The sequence below is a fragment of the Staurois parvus genome, unplaced genomic scaffold, assembly GCF_062004578.1.
Source record: "Staurois parvus isolate SC_StPar_1 unplaced genomic scaffold, SC_StPar_1.0 ptg000303l, whole genome shotgun sequence".
Lineage (NCBI taxonomy): Eukaryota > Metazoa > Chordata > Amphibia > Anura > Ranidae > Staurois > Staurois parvus.
The window spans coordinates 17,253,800-17,269,910 of NW_028318099.1; the positions used below are offsets into that span (position 1 = coordinate 17,253,800).

General features: G+C 42.0%; 1 protein-coding gene across 1 annotated transcript in view; it reads right to left on the reverse strand.

Annotated features, from left to right (window-relative positions):
- Window positions 1-374: 374 nt before the first annotated feature.
- Window positions 375-16,111, reverse strand: part of ARL3 (ARF like GTPase 3) — a 98,546-nt gene continuing 82,809 nt past the window's right edge. Inside the window, exon 6 of the mRNA XM_089683305.1 lies at window positions 375-6,742. Coding sequence (XP_089539431.1) covers window positions 6,695-6,742 — 48 coding nt within the window. The 3' untranslated portion in view covers window positions 375-6,694. The remainder of the gene's footprint in view (window positions 6,743-16,111) is intronic.

Sequence of the window (16,111 nt, forward strand, 5' to 3'; positions counted from 1 at the left end):
GTCTGCAGTTAAAGCACATCTTGTTTGTTTCATTTCAAATCCATTGTGGTGGTGTATAGAGCCATAAATGTTAGAATTGTGTCGATGTCCCAATATTTATGGACCTGACTGTATATACATGCAGTACAAGCACACAAGCACACGCATACTAGAGCCAGATTAGGCACAAGCCTATTAACCTACCAGCATATTTTTGAAACGTTGATGGAAACCCACATATGCGCAAGAAGAACATGCAAACTCCATGCATATAGTATATTTAAAAAAAATTTACTGAATGAAGTAGACTTATTTTTTTTGCAGTACAGGTGATTAAAAAAAAAAAAAAAAACCAGCCACGCATTAGTAGATATATTAAAACAAATTGTGAAGCATTGTATAATTTGGAAATATTGAAGCTTTAATCCATGTAAATAATATACAGACGTGCAAATAGGAATTGACTTGGTTTAAACAATAACTGTACCTTTCTCAGCATGAAAAACTGAACCACACATATGAATAAATATTTCTATAAATTGTCCTGACAACTGACAGTCTCAACTTGTAATTGGATTGTTATACAGCATACTCTAAAAACAGCAACCGAAAATACTGTGCAGCAATGTAGTGTACCGACTGTGTATAAAGCAAGATAGAACCCCAACATCTCAGTACCGAGGCCAGGCAGCTAAAATAAAAATGAAGACCATTGGTATTTTGGAATGGTTTATTTCAGTGGTGGTTTGGTCTTGTACATACACAATGTGCTACCAGGGCCTATATATTTTTTTTTGGGGGGGGGGGGGGGGTGTACAAAATACCTTCTCATAATGTAGTCACTGTATACTCTGCCCAGCAAGTCAGCGATTGGGTTTCTATGGACGGTGAGAAGCCCTCTGATCTGCTGCATGAGTCATCTGCCGGTGGTCACCCAGTGGCCGGCACCCATTGATCGGCTTCTGAATATGTATACGTGATTCTGTACAGAGTGGCCACCCTGTAGCAGTAAAACTGTCTTACAGTGGTCGGCAAGTAGTTGAAGAGGAAATCTCACTTTTGTGTTGATATGGAAACCCAAGTGCCAGACAGCATACAATGGCTTCTTGTGCGGGGAGTTTTTTTTATTTACTCTAAAACAAGAGAAGGGCCTTAATGGGAGTATATTTGTTGCTGGTGTGTAAACTTGCATTTATCTTTTAAAGGAGAGCTCCAGCCAAAATCTGTTTTGCAAGAAAGGGAAAACATAGTACATACCATGAGAAAATCGGATGAACAATTGTCTAATTTACCATGAAGGTGCGTATCATGTTGTAACAGACAACGGTATTAACTTGTATGAAAAATCCTGGCCTACATAGGCAAACGTTCTTTCTTGTGTACGATTCCAATGTTCGTTGCTACATTCTTCCGAGTAGTTCTTTGTTTCTGATCATGCAAGTTTTTTTTTCTCCTACTCCTATTATGCTGCGTTCACATACAATAACATTTTTCTAGCTTGCACCTTTGTTTTTCGTCTAAACAATCGGAATAGACTATAGAAAGCACTATAATAATGAACAGATATTTGATTGTTCCTTGTACAGAATGCTTGTATGATTTTCTTATTGTGTTTACTGACCTTTAGAATCTGTCTGGTTTTACTACTTACAGTAGAACTATGGGCAAAACTTTTTTTTTTTCATTTTGGATACAGTAAAGGAGGGGTTATAACCCCTGCCAGTTTAATTTTTGCCATCTGTGTCCCATTGGGAAGATCACCTCCTGTTCCAGAGCCAAAACAGGAAATGAGAAAATTAAGTGCAAATTAAGGGAATTTCTTGGGGAACCCCATGTAACCAGAACTAGTGTCCCCATTGGAAAATTTCCCATGTATTATTTTTTTGGGGACAATCCAAAATTTCAGGGTTTTTTACTTTCACGTTCGATAATGGTAAACAGAACAAATAGAGAGGGGTGAACCTCCCTAACAGAAGGCACAGATAGCAATAATAGCTGACAGGTGTTTCAATTTATCTCCACACTGTCCAAAAAAAATAATTTTTGCCTTTAGTTGTACTTTAAAGTTTTGTTTTTTTTTAATTTTGGATAAGGGAGGGTTACAACACCTGTCAAGTTATTTTTGCAATCTGTATCCAGTTTGGGAGACTTGCCATCACTTCCTGTCCCATAGCCAAACAGGAAGTGAGAGATAATCCCCACAAAGTAATCTTCCCCCAGGTCACCAGAATTAGCATCCCTATTACAAAATTTCCCCTCTATTACTTTTCTGGGGACAACCCAAAATTTGGGGTTTTCTTTACTTTCACTTTCAATAATCATGGTAAACAGTAAAAATAGAGGGAGTGAATCTCCTTAACGGGGGGCACCGAAAATGTAATAGGTGTTCTAATCCATCTCCTCTCTCCTGGAAAAAAACACAAATATAAAAAATATTTTGCCTTTAATTATACTTTAATGTGTGCCCACTGCTAATAATTACCCCTACCATGGTCACTGGGACATAACGCAAGAACAATCTGTCTACTGGGAATTCCAACAGCAATATAAATCAGGCAGAGTTACTAACCCTTACCACTTTATTCAGAAATAAAAGGTTGGCGCTACATCACTCTACTATGGATGCAACTTTGTGGGTTGGTAAGGATGAAGTACTAAACCAGTGCAACACTTTAAAGTACACCTGTACTGAGAGGAACATGTGGACTACCAATGCTATCTTTTAGGAATACTAGATACCTGCATATCCCTAATGTAAATGCATGCAGTCAGTTAAAATGTGTCCCAGATCAGTGATGATAAAATTGTTCAAGCTGTAAATCAGCCAGTGCCAGGCACCTAGACTCTTTAGAAAGAGGTCACAATGGCAGCCTTCCATTAATCTGTACAGATGCAGGCATGAACATGCATGTAAAATGCACTACTCTTCTACCACTTGAATAGAACTGTAAAACAATAGAATGCACCGTTTTTACTGCACCATAGTGCTCATTATCCTCACAGCCCCATTAAAAACAGCACAGAACTCTCTATATTTACTATGCAAAGAGAGTGCACAATGGTCCTTAAAGCTCCATTCCAGCTATTCTAAGCAAGTGCAGTGGAAACACCATTTTGTACATACCTAGAGCAATGAGGAGAGGAACAGCACTGCTTTACTTAGAAGGTATGTAACATTTGAAGAATGATCCCCAATCAGCCCCAAGTTGTGCTTTGAATTCTGTCCACCAGAGGAATATGGACAAGCATGAACACATGTCTAATTAAGAAAATCTAAATTTACAGTTGTACAAGTTCTGTGCGCTCTCTTTTAGATTTACCCAAATGTGCTAACCTAAACAGGTAATTCAATTTATACCCAGACAGGCACTCACACCACAGAGCTACAAGTAAAGTCTGAAATAGATTGTATTATCAGATTGTAATGTGTCCTTAATAGGACAATGAATCCACCGAATCATCAGTGACATAATTTGTGGGATTCTCAAAACCTTTCTTTTACCTAGACCTTAAGAAGACATGACCAATTAGAAGAGGATTACAAGACAGATTCAGTATAATGTAGTGCCCATTGGTTAATGTTTGTGAATCGAAGGGAAACAAAACCCGGCAATTTCTGGGGGGTTTTTTCTTGCAAACAGTACACAATTTGGATAACTGAAATATGCTCTGCTGCTACCAGATGGGGCTAAATACATGATACAATATTCAGGGATGTATGCATACCAGGTATACAGTTGTGACCAAAATTATTCAACCCCCAATGCTGTAAAGGGGTTTAGGGACTATAGTGTACATTTGGAATTGTATTCAGAATCAAATCCTACAAGGACGTTGTAACTACCCAAATGCAACTAAAATGACATCAATTGTTTATGTAATACAGTAGTAAATGGTTCTTATGTGGTTTCTTCATTGCCACAATTATTCAACCCCTTAAAGACTACCACTCTGAAGAACAGAGGTTCATACAGGTGCTTTCCATCAGGTATTGAAAACACCTGTGGATGTCACCGAGCAGCAATCAAGCATAATAAGCACCAATTAGGCAGCTTTAAAATGACTGTGATACTCAGCTCCTTCTAGACATTTACTGGTGTGGTTACAAACATGGTGAAGGCAAGAGAATGGTCCAGGAAGACAAGAGAAGAGGTGATTTCTCTTCACAGGAAGGGCAATGGCTATAAGAAGATTGCAAAGATGTTAAACATACCAAGAGACACCTTAGGAAGCATCATTCGCAAATTCAAGGCAAAGGGCACTGTTGAAACGCTACCTGGTCGTGGCAGAAAGAAGATGCTGACTTCGACTGCTGTGCGCTACCTGAAGCGTAGAGTGGAGAGAAGTCCCCGTGTGACTGCTGAGGAACTGAGAAAAGATTTGTCAGATGTGGGTACAGAAGTTTCAGCCCAGACAATAAGACGCACACTGCGTAATGAAGGCCTCCGTGCCAGAACTCCCAGGCGTACCCCCTTGCTGTCTCCAAAGAATAAGAAGAGTCGACTGCAGTATGCCAAAAGCCATGTGGACAAACCACAAAAGTTGTGGGATAGTGTTCTGTGGACTGATGAAACAAAATTAGAACTGTTTGGGCCCATGGATCAACGCTATGTTTGGAGGAGGAAGAACAAGGCCTATGATGAAAAGAACACCTTGCCTACTGTGAAGCATGGTGGAGGGTCAATCATGCTTTGGGGCTGTTTTGCTTCTGCAGGTACAGGGAAGCTTCAGCGTGTGCAAGGTACCATGAATTCTCTTCAGTACCAGGAGATATTGGATGGAAACGTGATGCAGTCCGTCACACACCTGAGGCTTGGGAGACGTTGGACCTTTCAACAGGACAATGATCCCAAGCATACCTCCAAGTCCACTAGAGCATGGTTGCAGAGGAAAGGCTGGAACATTTTGGAGTGGCCATCGCAGTCACCAGACTTAAATCCGATTGAGAACCTCTGGTGGGACTTAAAGAAAGCAGTTGCAGTGCGCAAGCCTAAGAATGTGACTGAACTGGAGGCCTTTGCCCATGAAGAATGGGCGAAGATACCCGTAGATCGCTGCAAGACACTTGTGTCAAGCTATGCTTCACGTTTAAAAGCTGTTATAACTGTAAAAGGATGCTGTACTAAGTACTAAGATTGAATGTCACTTGGGGGTTGAATAAAACTGATAATGCTGTGAGCACAGAAAAGACATTTGTGGTTATTTCATTATAACTGTTATGTTATATTTGTCTGACCTACAAGTGCCTCTTTAATGTAAATGTAAGCAAGATGACTGAATGATCAAAAGCAATGTCAAACTGGCCAAAACACTCAATTTCAGTGGGGGTTGAATAATTTTGGTCACAACTGTATGTCCCTGAACACATAGGTCCCTAACACGAGTGCCACTTAGTACAGTGTATATCGCTGTCCAGTTCCAGGCATGTTTCAACTTGATGTAGGCAGCATGACTGAACATTGCACCTGTGCTTCCATGGAGCACTAAAATGCTGGGATTGGATGTGCATGGGCTAAATGTCTAGTATGCAAGGGGCCCAAGAAGACTAGATCAACGAGATCTGTTACTTGCAGCAGCCAACTGGATCCCTTAAAGACAAATTCCACCTTTTTGCCTAAATTTAATAAATGCAAGTTATTTATGAAAAAAAAAGTGCTTTTAATAAATGTTTGAATTGGATCCTGCAAACCACTACAACCTTGATCAGTGGATCACAAGTACAATACACAGGCTCCTGCAGACTCTTCCCTCAACCATAAGTTGGTACTGAGCTTCGACTATGGGGCTGGAAGTAAACAATGGATGTCGAGTGCGGTGGCGTCATCGCATTGGTCCTCCATTGAGCTCTCTAAGTCCCACTGCCACAGTAGAAGATGGGACTTGTATTCTCTGCATTCGCAGATTTCTGTAAATAGATGATGCAGCTGTGTGGGTGCAGCCACCTATAACTGAGCCAAATTCATAATCAAACATATGCCTGGGGCGGCAACTCATGATTCAAGCAAGTTTTGGGAGGGGGGCACAGTGTAAGAATATTACCAAGTTTCTGGATATACCCTAGATAAGAATGTAACATGAAATGTGGTCCTAAATATGGAATTAGCCTTTAAATCTCGTAGCAGTACTAGAAAAAAAAAAAAAAAAGCCTGTAGGCATCCATTTGCTTTATAGAAGTCCATTGAGTGTAAATGGACACTACTGTGAATATTATACCTTCGGTCATAAAGGGTAGCTGAAATGAGTTGGTCCCTTATAAATACCATTTTTATATAATCTGCGGTAGATTTACACATAACTAGCAATGCCATTTCCCCCCCAGTCCATCCACACCTGCAGTGTTTGTACAGTGAATAGAGGTCACCTGGGCATTAGTACAGAGCAGCTTCTATTTAACAGTATTCCTACACAACCCATGGATGCCAAGAAATATACAAAAGGCATTCAACAAGTAACCTTTTCTGTACCTACAGTAGATCTTCGGTTACACAGGCGTCTAATATACAACACTACTTTGTTGAATAGTAAATACATGGCAAGTAGGCTAAAAAACAGTTTAGACATGCTTTGTTTCAGATGAGCTACTGTAGGCCAACAGAGTGCATTTGTGTTGTGTCCTTTGGAAAGAGAGGCGTGCGCTGTGACCTCGGAGTGCTCTGCACGTGAAAATGTCGGCGGTAAAGCAGTCTTGTGTGTTTCCATGGCTCTTCTCAGTTCGTTATTTCTTCTTTGCATTAACATTTTTGCAGACCCAGTTCATTCCATCCTAGAGAAATAGAAGCAAGGAAATCAAACGCCGTGTTACATCAGGCTGAAATGATGACAAAAATACACATCCTCTAGCATTGCTTTCAATTCCAACCAATTAAAAAGGAAACTACAGACCATTTGCAGATTTTTTAGAGATATGTAGTCAGCTTCGTGTTAATAATCAACAAAACGTGTCAATGTTAAAAATCCCTCTTTGTATTAGGGTTGACCCCTTTTGACGAAGGAAAAACTAAACAGGCAGAGGGTGGTTTTTGGTGTGAACAGAGTACTGCTGTCAAATGGAAAGGTGGCTTGTGAAAAGCAGGTGCAGATCAGTATGTGTGATTTAGCCAGTGTGCGTCTGTCATATTCAGCATGGTAAAAAAACAAAAAAACAAAAACTGGCTTGTCTTCATTGTAACCTAAATGTATTTGTTTAACCACTTCCCATCCACCCTATAGCAGAAATACTGCTAAAGGGCGGCATGGGTGCACAAAATCATGTATATTTATGTGATTTTGCATTTCCGGGTAGGGGGCCATTTGCGTGCCATTCAGAGCCGCGGCTGTCAAATACCGGGTCCCAGCCGGTGATTACTCACTGGTGCCTAGTGATTACTGAGGATCTCTGACGAAGAGGAGAACTGTTCTATTTACTAACCGTTCTCCTTCCTGTCAGCTCGGGCACACTGCTTTGGACGGCTGTGCACAGCCATACAAAGCAGTGTGCTTGCAGTGAAGCACACTGATACAGCCCCCTATGTAAAAACACTCCCAGCACACAGATAACCCTTGATCGCCCCTCATGTTAACCCTTTCTGCCCAGTGCCATTAGTACAGTGTCAGTGCTTTTTTTTTTTTTTTTTTAGCAGTGATCACTGTATTGGTGTCACTGGGGATGTCAATGACACCAAGTCAGTTCCCCCAGTGTCAGAATGCCCGCCGCATTCCCGCTATAAGTCACTGATTGCCGCCATTACTAGTACAAATTAAAAAAAAAAAAATAAATTCCAGTATCTATACCGCCTTTTGTAAACACTATAACTTTCATGTAAACCATTTAATTTACACGTATTGGGATTTTTTTATTTTTATTTAGCAAGAACATGTAGCAGAATACAATTTGGCCTATGACGAAATTTTATTTTTTTTAATGGACATGTTTAATAGCAAAAAGTCAAAAATATATTTTTTTTTCTCAAAATTGTTGGGGTTTTTTTATAGCGCAAAAAAAACAACAAAAAAAAAACAAAAAAAACACACAGGTGATCAAATACCACCAAAAGAAAGCTCAATTTGTGGGGAAAAAAAGGATGTAAATTTCATTTGGGTGCAACGTTGCATGATCGCACAATTGTCAGTTAAAGTAATGCAGCGTAACACAAAAAATGGCCTGCCCAGGAAGGGGGTAAATCCTCAGAAGAGAAGAAGGTTAAATTCAGGCATACATGACACCTCAGTCTGCAGGGTGGTTCCGCCAGTACTTAAAGTGGTTGTAAACCTCTGCAGTGCAGAGACTGCCCTCAGATGATACACAGAGATGACACAAGTGTTCCTACATAAGCTGTACCTGTTTGCATGGCTGTAGAGAAGGGAGGACTACGGAATGCAGAATTTATTTATATAGCTTATATGAGCTTTCAGAAAGCAGGGGGCAGGGAACTGAAGTTACTCTACAGAGCTCAGTGAAGGGAGCTCTTAGAGCTGATTGGAGGGGAGGGAAGGACCCCCCCCCCCCCCCATACAGCACACAGGAACATAGCTGAGGATGCCAATCACAGGCTGTGTGCTGGAGTGCTCTCCCCTGCCACCATTTTATCTTTCAGTGTCAGGAAAACTTGTCATACAAATATCAGAGGAACCGGGCAGCAGAGAAAAAGGACACTTCGTGCTCTGGACTGAGACAAGTACTCACTATAGAGGGATATGCTTTGTTCTTCTTTCATGCCAGAGGTTTTCAACCACTTTATTGAAAAGGACAGAGCACAATAGAAGACAGAACCGCTGTTCTGCAATTGCTCTACCTACAGTATTTGTGTGTGAACAGACTGTACTGCCCCTAAGATGGTGCACTTACCCTTTTGTGAGTCTACCAGCTGGAAAAGGGGAGGATGTGGGGATGGGCATTTGGAGAGGGTGCGGGGACTTAGAAACCGACTTTTTAAAGAGGACAGTGGCGTTGGGCACATAGTGACAGGCTTTCCACAGAGGGCAGAAGGGGTAAGAACATAGAGTCAGATATCCTGCAGAGAGGGGAAGGAACATGAAGGCAAGCTTCCTACAGAAGAATGAGGGGGCAGGAACAAAGAGACAGACTTCCTACAGAGAGCAGGTGGGGTAGGCACATAGAGGCAAACTTCCTATACAGGTGGTGGGTACCTAAAGACAGGCTTCGTACAGAGGGGGCAGATACAGTGACAGACTTCCTAAACAGGGATGGGGCACATAGAGAGAGCCTTCCTACTGCTGGGACGGGCACATGGACATGCTTGGTAGAGCTGGGAGACACAGAAGGCAGCGTTGGGTTCGCTGATGTCACACTACTTGGCTGCTATACAGCGTTCAGAAAGAAGAGAAGACAGGCAAATGGGGGCTTAAAGTAGAGTTCCTGCCTTTTTTTTCTCCCTTGAAAGAAATGGTCTCCCTCTTCACAGTCCGTTTTGACAATATATATGTAGTTTTTTTTCCCTAAATACCTTTTATTGGTAGTTTCTGTCCCCACCTCCGGTCCTGGCAGCCTAGGCGATTACATCATCAGGCATTCCCTAGGGCTTCTGGGATATCAGCGTAATCTATCCCAGCAGTCCTAGGGAAAGCCTGATACCAAAATCTTGTGTTATTATGAGACCGGAAGTGACACGATTGTGGGGATTTCTTCACACTCCGCAGGTGCGAGATCGCTCCTTCTTCACACTGCGCAGAAGCGAAAACGGGAAGTGCATGCTGGGTAGCCAGCGGTACAATTTCCTGGCAGAATGTCCGAGCGAGGTTCAGATGCCCACACTTAAGATGATAGCGGTCACAATATGAGGGTGCAGTAAGTACATTTATTTTTTAGAAGGAAAGCAAAGGATTACAAGTACGGGTGATCTCAACTTGCATTGCCTAAGCTGCCACTCTCACATGGGTGCCTTTAGAAAAAAAAAATTAAAGGGCTGGAACTCCGCTTTAAAGTGTCAAAAAATCCAGCAAGATATCCTAAACATCACATCTTGTTTTTAATCAGCCAACAATGTTTTTTTTTTTTTACTTCTGAACAATTAGTTAAGAGCAATGTACATGTATTACTATTACGTGCACTGTTCTATTCACACTACAACCCCCAAGATTCAAAGTGTTGGCCTACTCCAATGTGCATGCATGTATATTAGCATATATATGCTGGTACTTCCCAGAAGCGTCAGCACTAAACAATCCCTTTTCCTAGTCCTGCTCAATTATCCCGTGGGCGGTGCTGTTACAAATGGTCCGAGTTAATATGATTTTGCATGCTGGTGCTGAGGTGTAGGAATGTATCCACACTGGGAACATGCCAATGTGTGTAGCTACATCCCAAATGCAGTGGGACCATATGGAGTCAGCATAGCCACCCTCACGATATACTGTCCCACATTGCTATTCTCAAATATCCACACAACTACATATTAAGCTATTGAATATTATACTTCAATACTTTTTTTAAGCATTCAATGTTCTGTGTTCTGCTAAAGACATACAACTTGGATAATTAATTCTTACAAAACAGTACAAGACCGGTTATCGTGGGTATACCCAATACATACCAGAAAATATACACCGTGTGAGTTCTATGAACCTCCCCTCCTCAGATCATTACTCCAAACACAGGTGTACATGGCAGAGATAACATCTCTGGAACGGTATAAAAGGACTCCTAGTCAGGCATAGCTGAACCTGATACATGGTAGTGGCCAGCAGTCAGAACACAGGTGTACACAGCAGATACACATCTCGGAATTATTGCACCAGGTGGAAGTCACCAGAACATCAATGTCTGCTACATTATAGGGCTAGTACTGTATCACAAGCAGATAAAACAGACCCAGAAACCAGCATAACAGAATTCATTCAAATTAGGTTCATTTTTTTAAAAATAATTATCTATATGGAGCAATAATAGCTTAGCCATCATGGAGGCGGATGGAAGTAGGTGGTGACAGATGGTGCCATAGTAAAGATATTGCTGTTATCAGGATAATGCTGATGGTCGGCCACACAAAATGTATTGATAAGCTACAACAGGTCACTGAATTCAAGCCTAAAGCCAGCCATAAATGGTTCAAATATCGGCCAGTTCACCAGGGACCGGCCAAGATTCGAACCACCTATGAGCAGCTGATTGTACCCAAGTTGATCCCATCGATCAACTTGGATACAACCAGCATGTCAAATTTATATTTTTAGGTGCTTATATAGAGCTATCAATTTACGCAGCACTTTACATATATAGTGTAGATATACACCAGACCTTAACCTTCAAGGAGTGTACAATCTAAGATCCCTAACTCCCATTCAAACACACACTAGGGCCAATTTAGACAGGAGCCAATGAACCTATGAACCTACCAGCATGTCTCTGGAGTGTGGAAGGAAAGCAGAGTACATGGAGAAAACCCACGCAGGCACAGGGAGATCATGCAAACTCCAGGCAGGTAGTGCCATGGTTGGGATTCGAACCAACAACCCTAGCACTGCTAGGTGGAAGTGCTAAGCACTTAGCCACTGTGCTGCCAGCAGCATGGTGGCCACAAGCGATTATTGCCAATGGCTATAGCCACTAGCGATAACCACTGTGTTCTCCTAACAGGGACGACTCCCTGTGCCCCGGCAGCGTGAATTCAGAGACACGCACCAGCACAGATGTCAGATTTGGAGAGAAGGCTGTGTCCATGCAACTGCTGTGTCCTAACTGACATAAATCAGGCTTCCTGTACGTGGAACAGAGAACACCAATGCCAACACTGCCCTCACACGGGTGTACTCTGTAACCTCTTTGCGCTGGCGCCTCCCGGCCCTTTAAGAGGTTTCAGAAGCCGGGAGGCTGGGCGGGGTTTTAGGGTCATGTGACCGCCGTGATTTGCGGTCACATGATCGGAAAATGTCCCGATCACAAGGGGAGATCAGGACTTTTCCATGCGTCATGGACATATGTGCTGGGAGTGCGAAGGGTGTGTGCTCTCAGCACATACAGTCAGGTCCATAAATATTAGGACATCGACACAATTCTAACATTTTTGGCTCTATACACCACCACAATGGATTTGAAATGAAACGAACAAGATGTGCTTTAACTGCAGACTGTCAGCTTTAATTTGAGGGTATTTACATCCAAATCAGGTGAACGGTGTAGGAATTACAACAGTTTGCATATGTGCCTCTCACTTGTTGAGGGACCAAAAGTAATGGGACAATTGGCTTCTCAGCTGTTCCATGGCCAGATGTGTGTTATTCCCTCATATGCAAACTGTTGTAATTCCTACATCTTGTTCGTTTCATTTCAAATCCATTGTGGTGGTGTATAGAGCCAAAAATGTTAGAATTGTGTCGATGTCCCAATATTTATGGACCTGACTGTATGTATTTTCAAATTGTACACAAATATGCAGCCGCTCGGTGGCAAGGCCCTGTCAAGTAATGCCTGTGTGAACTAGGCCTTTACTAATACATGTGCCCTCTGGGAGAGCTGTATAAAGTGTATGTAGCATCATAATTTTCTAGGTATGAATTACTATGCTAGGCACCAATGCCTGATTGGTTTTCCGGGCTGCCCCTTCCTCTTAGTTTGAATGCGGATGTATAGAGGATTGCTAGTACAAAGACAGATCAAGATACGTTTCAAAATACATTGACATTTTAATAAATAAAACTAGATTAAACTTGGGGTATTCTGAGAATGTGGAGAAATTATGCTGTACAGGAAATATTGACCTGCCAGTGTTTTTTTTGGTTGCACCATCAGCAAGCATCCCAACAAACTGGAGTTCTCAGATGGACAGGTGCATAATGTATCCTTCCAAACATTGCGATTATACAAACTGGTCACTTTTCAAGTCCACATGATGGAGCAGGACTCCACATGGTGGAACAGAAAGCAGTTAAATACTGACCTCATCTTTGAGACCAAGATATCTGCATTCCCCATTACCTAGCATTATAATCAATAAAATATCTATGTTGCACGCATTTTCTCATCTACCACCTCATTGCGGTGAGCGATGTGAGTGCAGAGAAAACTGCTCGAGTATCAGATGTGTCTCTGGAATGAAGTCATCCTGTGGCTGTGTAGCTTGATATCCATCTGACCGTATCAACAGCCATCATGCCAAACATGAGACAAGGCCCTTCATTAATTTTCTATGTGGGTTCACTGGCTTGTCCAGAACAGCTGAGGCAGCTTAAAACAATAACGATGTGCTGACACCTTCCTCCTACTCAGTGCACTTATTCCATAAACAGCGCTGGCCTCTGGACACAATAAACATGCAACATCCTTGGCTCATCTATCTATTGTATACACACAGAGCTATTAAACAATATGGCCTGTTCAAACAGCATGAAATCCACTGAGTGCTGTGCATTAGGCGGAGAAAAACAGAGTTATTGGCAGGCAGGCAGCGTACAGGGAGAGGGCAGTCGGCATGATCTAATGAGAATAGCTTTGGCATTTAAAGGGTCAGTCTTACCTAAAAATAATACTTTAGTTATTGGAAGTGTCTGGTGGGGAAAATCCCTCCTAAGCTTCTTATACATCCAGAAGCGAGCTTGTTCTCCCCTTGCTCTGCTCCCGCACACATTTGTAGTCTTAGGGCTCGTTCACACTTGACTGTTTTACCAACGCTTGCCAAACGCCCCTATAGCGTTTGGCAAGCGTTGGTCCGGCATTTGCGGAGCGTTTTTTAATGCTCGGCAAACGCCGCATGTGCGGTTTAGTGGCGGTTGCTAGGCGTTTGCCGAGCGTTAACGCTCCGCAAACGCCTATAATGAAGTTTAAATGGTGTTACCGCTCCGCAAACGCCCCGCAGCCGGGCGTTTGCGGAGCGGCACCATAGGCTAGAATAGGAGGCTTCAACAGCCAGTCCCCTTTATAAGGGCCAAAGGAAATGCAAGATCTTACCCAATAGCTTCCACTGAAAACTGACATATCCATTTGAGTAAACCGATCCCTTATGCTGGATAATGTATGCTAATGTGTGTTCATAAACTCCCTGTACATGTGCTGTAGGGGGCATCCCTTTTTTCTGATGTATGTGATGCCCCAACCCATGTCAGTGTAGTAAAGTGGGCCTTTAACACTTCCAGTGTATACACTTACAATGTATTGGTACAAAATGGATCAGGTACCTTGTTCTTGTACATTGAAACTCATTAAGAGCCCACTGGAAATAAACAGGCAGACGCAACACAATGGGGTAATTCACTAAAGTATAGTCTGTTCACTTGGCAAAGTGAAATTTCACAGTTCAACGGAATTTTTCCTTAACTTCTTGAAGAAGGTGAAGCTCTGCTGACTTCAATCATCCAATCACATGATTGGGCATTCTTTGTCAGATGAATTTTCACCACTTTCACTTTGCAAGGGAAAATTCACTAGCTTAGTCAAATACCCTAGTGCTTTAACCCTTTGGTGCCGTTGTAATACAAATATGAGGCCCCACTGCACTGGGATTTTTTCCGTGGGGCTGCATATTTGCGTGTCTCCCTTTGTGCTGGAAGCACCAAACCATGGGCTCTCAGCGAGGGTCCCGTACGAAAGATCAGGACCCAGAACTCATGATTCAGGGTCACTGTGATAGCTTCTGATTGGCTATCTGGGAAGCCTGTCCCCACAGTTTCTTTCTCTTTGATTGGAGGGGATAAATACATTGTATCTCTCTCCTTGCAGAGAGAAAAAAAAACAAACAAACCCGTGTATAAGAATAAATATAAAAAAATAAAATAAACAAAGAAAAGATGCCTAGATCAAGGTTTGATCTAGGTGAGTGCCATGGTTAGTGTTTAGGTCAAGTAAAGGTCAAAAGTCAGGATTTTTTTTTGTTTTAGGTAGGAGAAAAAACAAAGCACACTTGTTTCTGGGTTGTACTACGGGTACAAACAACAAATCACATACACATCTGTGGTATGGCTGCGATTGTCAGGAGCTGGAGAATAGTTTTTGGGTTGTTCTTTGGTGGTAGGTTATGGTAAGAACAAGAAATAAACAGCTAATTTAATTAAAAAAAAAAAAAAGTATTTTTTACTATTTTGGGCCAGGTTTTCTTTGATCATAAAAATAAATAAATAAGGAGATATCCATTATCAATTGCCACCAAATGAAAGCCCAACGTGCCTTGATAAAAAACAAAGTATAATCCACCTGGATGTGCAAACTAGTTGTGATGATATGAAGGGTTTTATGAACACGTCAAGGTTTCAAAATTTTGCTTAGCCATTAAAATTTGTTTTACCCTTAGTTATGCAAAGTAGAGTTGATTGTTAACCCCTTCACGCCTAAGTTCTTACAGTAAACCTGAAAATGTCAGCTGCCCATCTGTCTTGCCGATACGGTTTCTTTAAAATTTTCTGTAAATTAAATAATGAATGGAACAAGCATGTAGGTCTGAAGTTCTGATTTTACTGGCTGCATGCTTGTCATGAGTCAGTCAAAGCATCAAAGCCAGTGAGAGGCTTGTTGTCCTCAATTTTCAAAACAGGTCAACTGGCCTTAACAATAAAATCAGAATGTCAGGCAACCTGCTAATTGCACACATAAAATACATATAATGGACCGTTTTACCTGCCAAAAGAATTGTATTCGTGTTACTTCGGTCCTCAGATTTACACAGCTCTGCCAGGCAGCACAGCCAGCAGGAAATCAAATCTCTGCCTCCAGCCTGCTAGGTGGACAGACAACGAGCAGCAGCAATATAAGGTAAGCTCTTCACTCACTTGGCTCTCTATTGCTGTTGGCATGCTCATTGTCAGTATATTTGCATGCAGCAGATCTGATTGGCTCCCAGTGTTGCTGATGTGGCTGATACTAAAACTGACCACACATACTGATCGAAATTTGTCTGGCCTAGCAGGGACTGGTCAAATTTTGATCAGTGTGTGGGCTCCCCCTGCTTGGCAAAAGTCAATAGGTTGATTGACTTTTGTCAAAGGGGCTTGTTGGCAAGGTTTCCCATTAATAGAGTGACTGCAGCCAATCAGCTGCAACCCCTTCTCATTCATACATATGTAAAAGAACTGAACAAAATAGGAGCCACTTCTCAATCAGTAGCTGTCAGTTGCAGGAACAGGTCCAAATAGGAGTGATGAAGCTAGGCACAGACACATTATTCTGGGGGTCCACTTTAGGGTTTTGCAGAGAAAACTACACCAGAAGCAT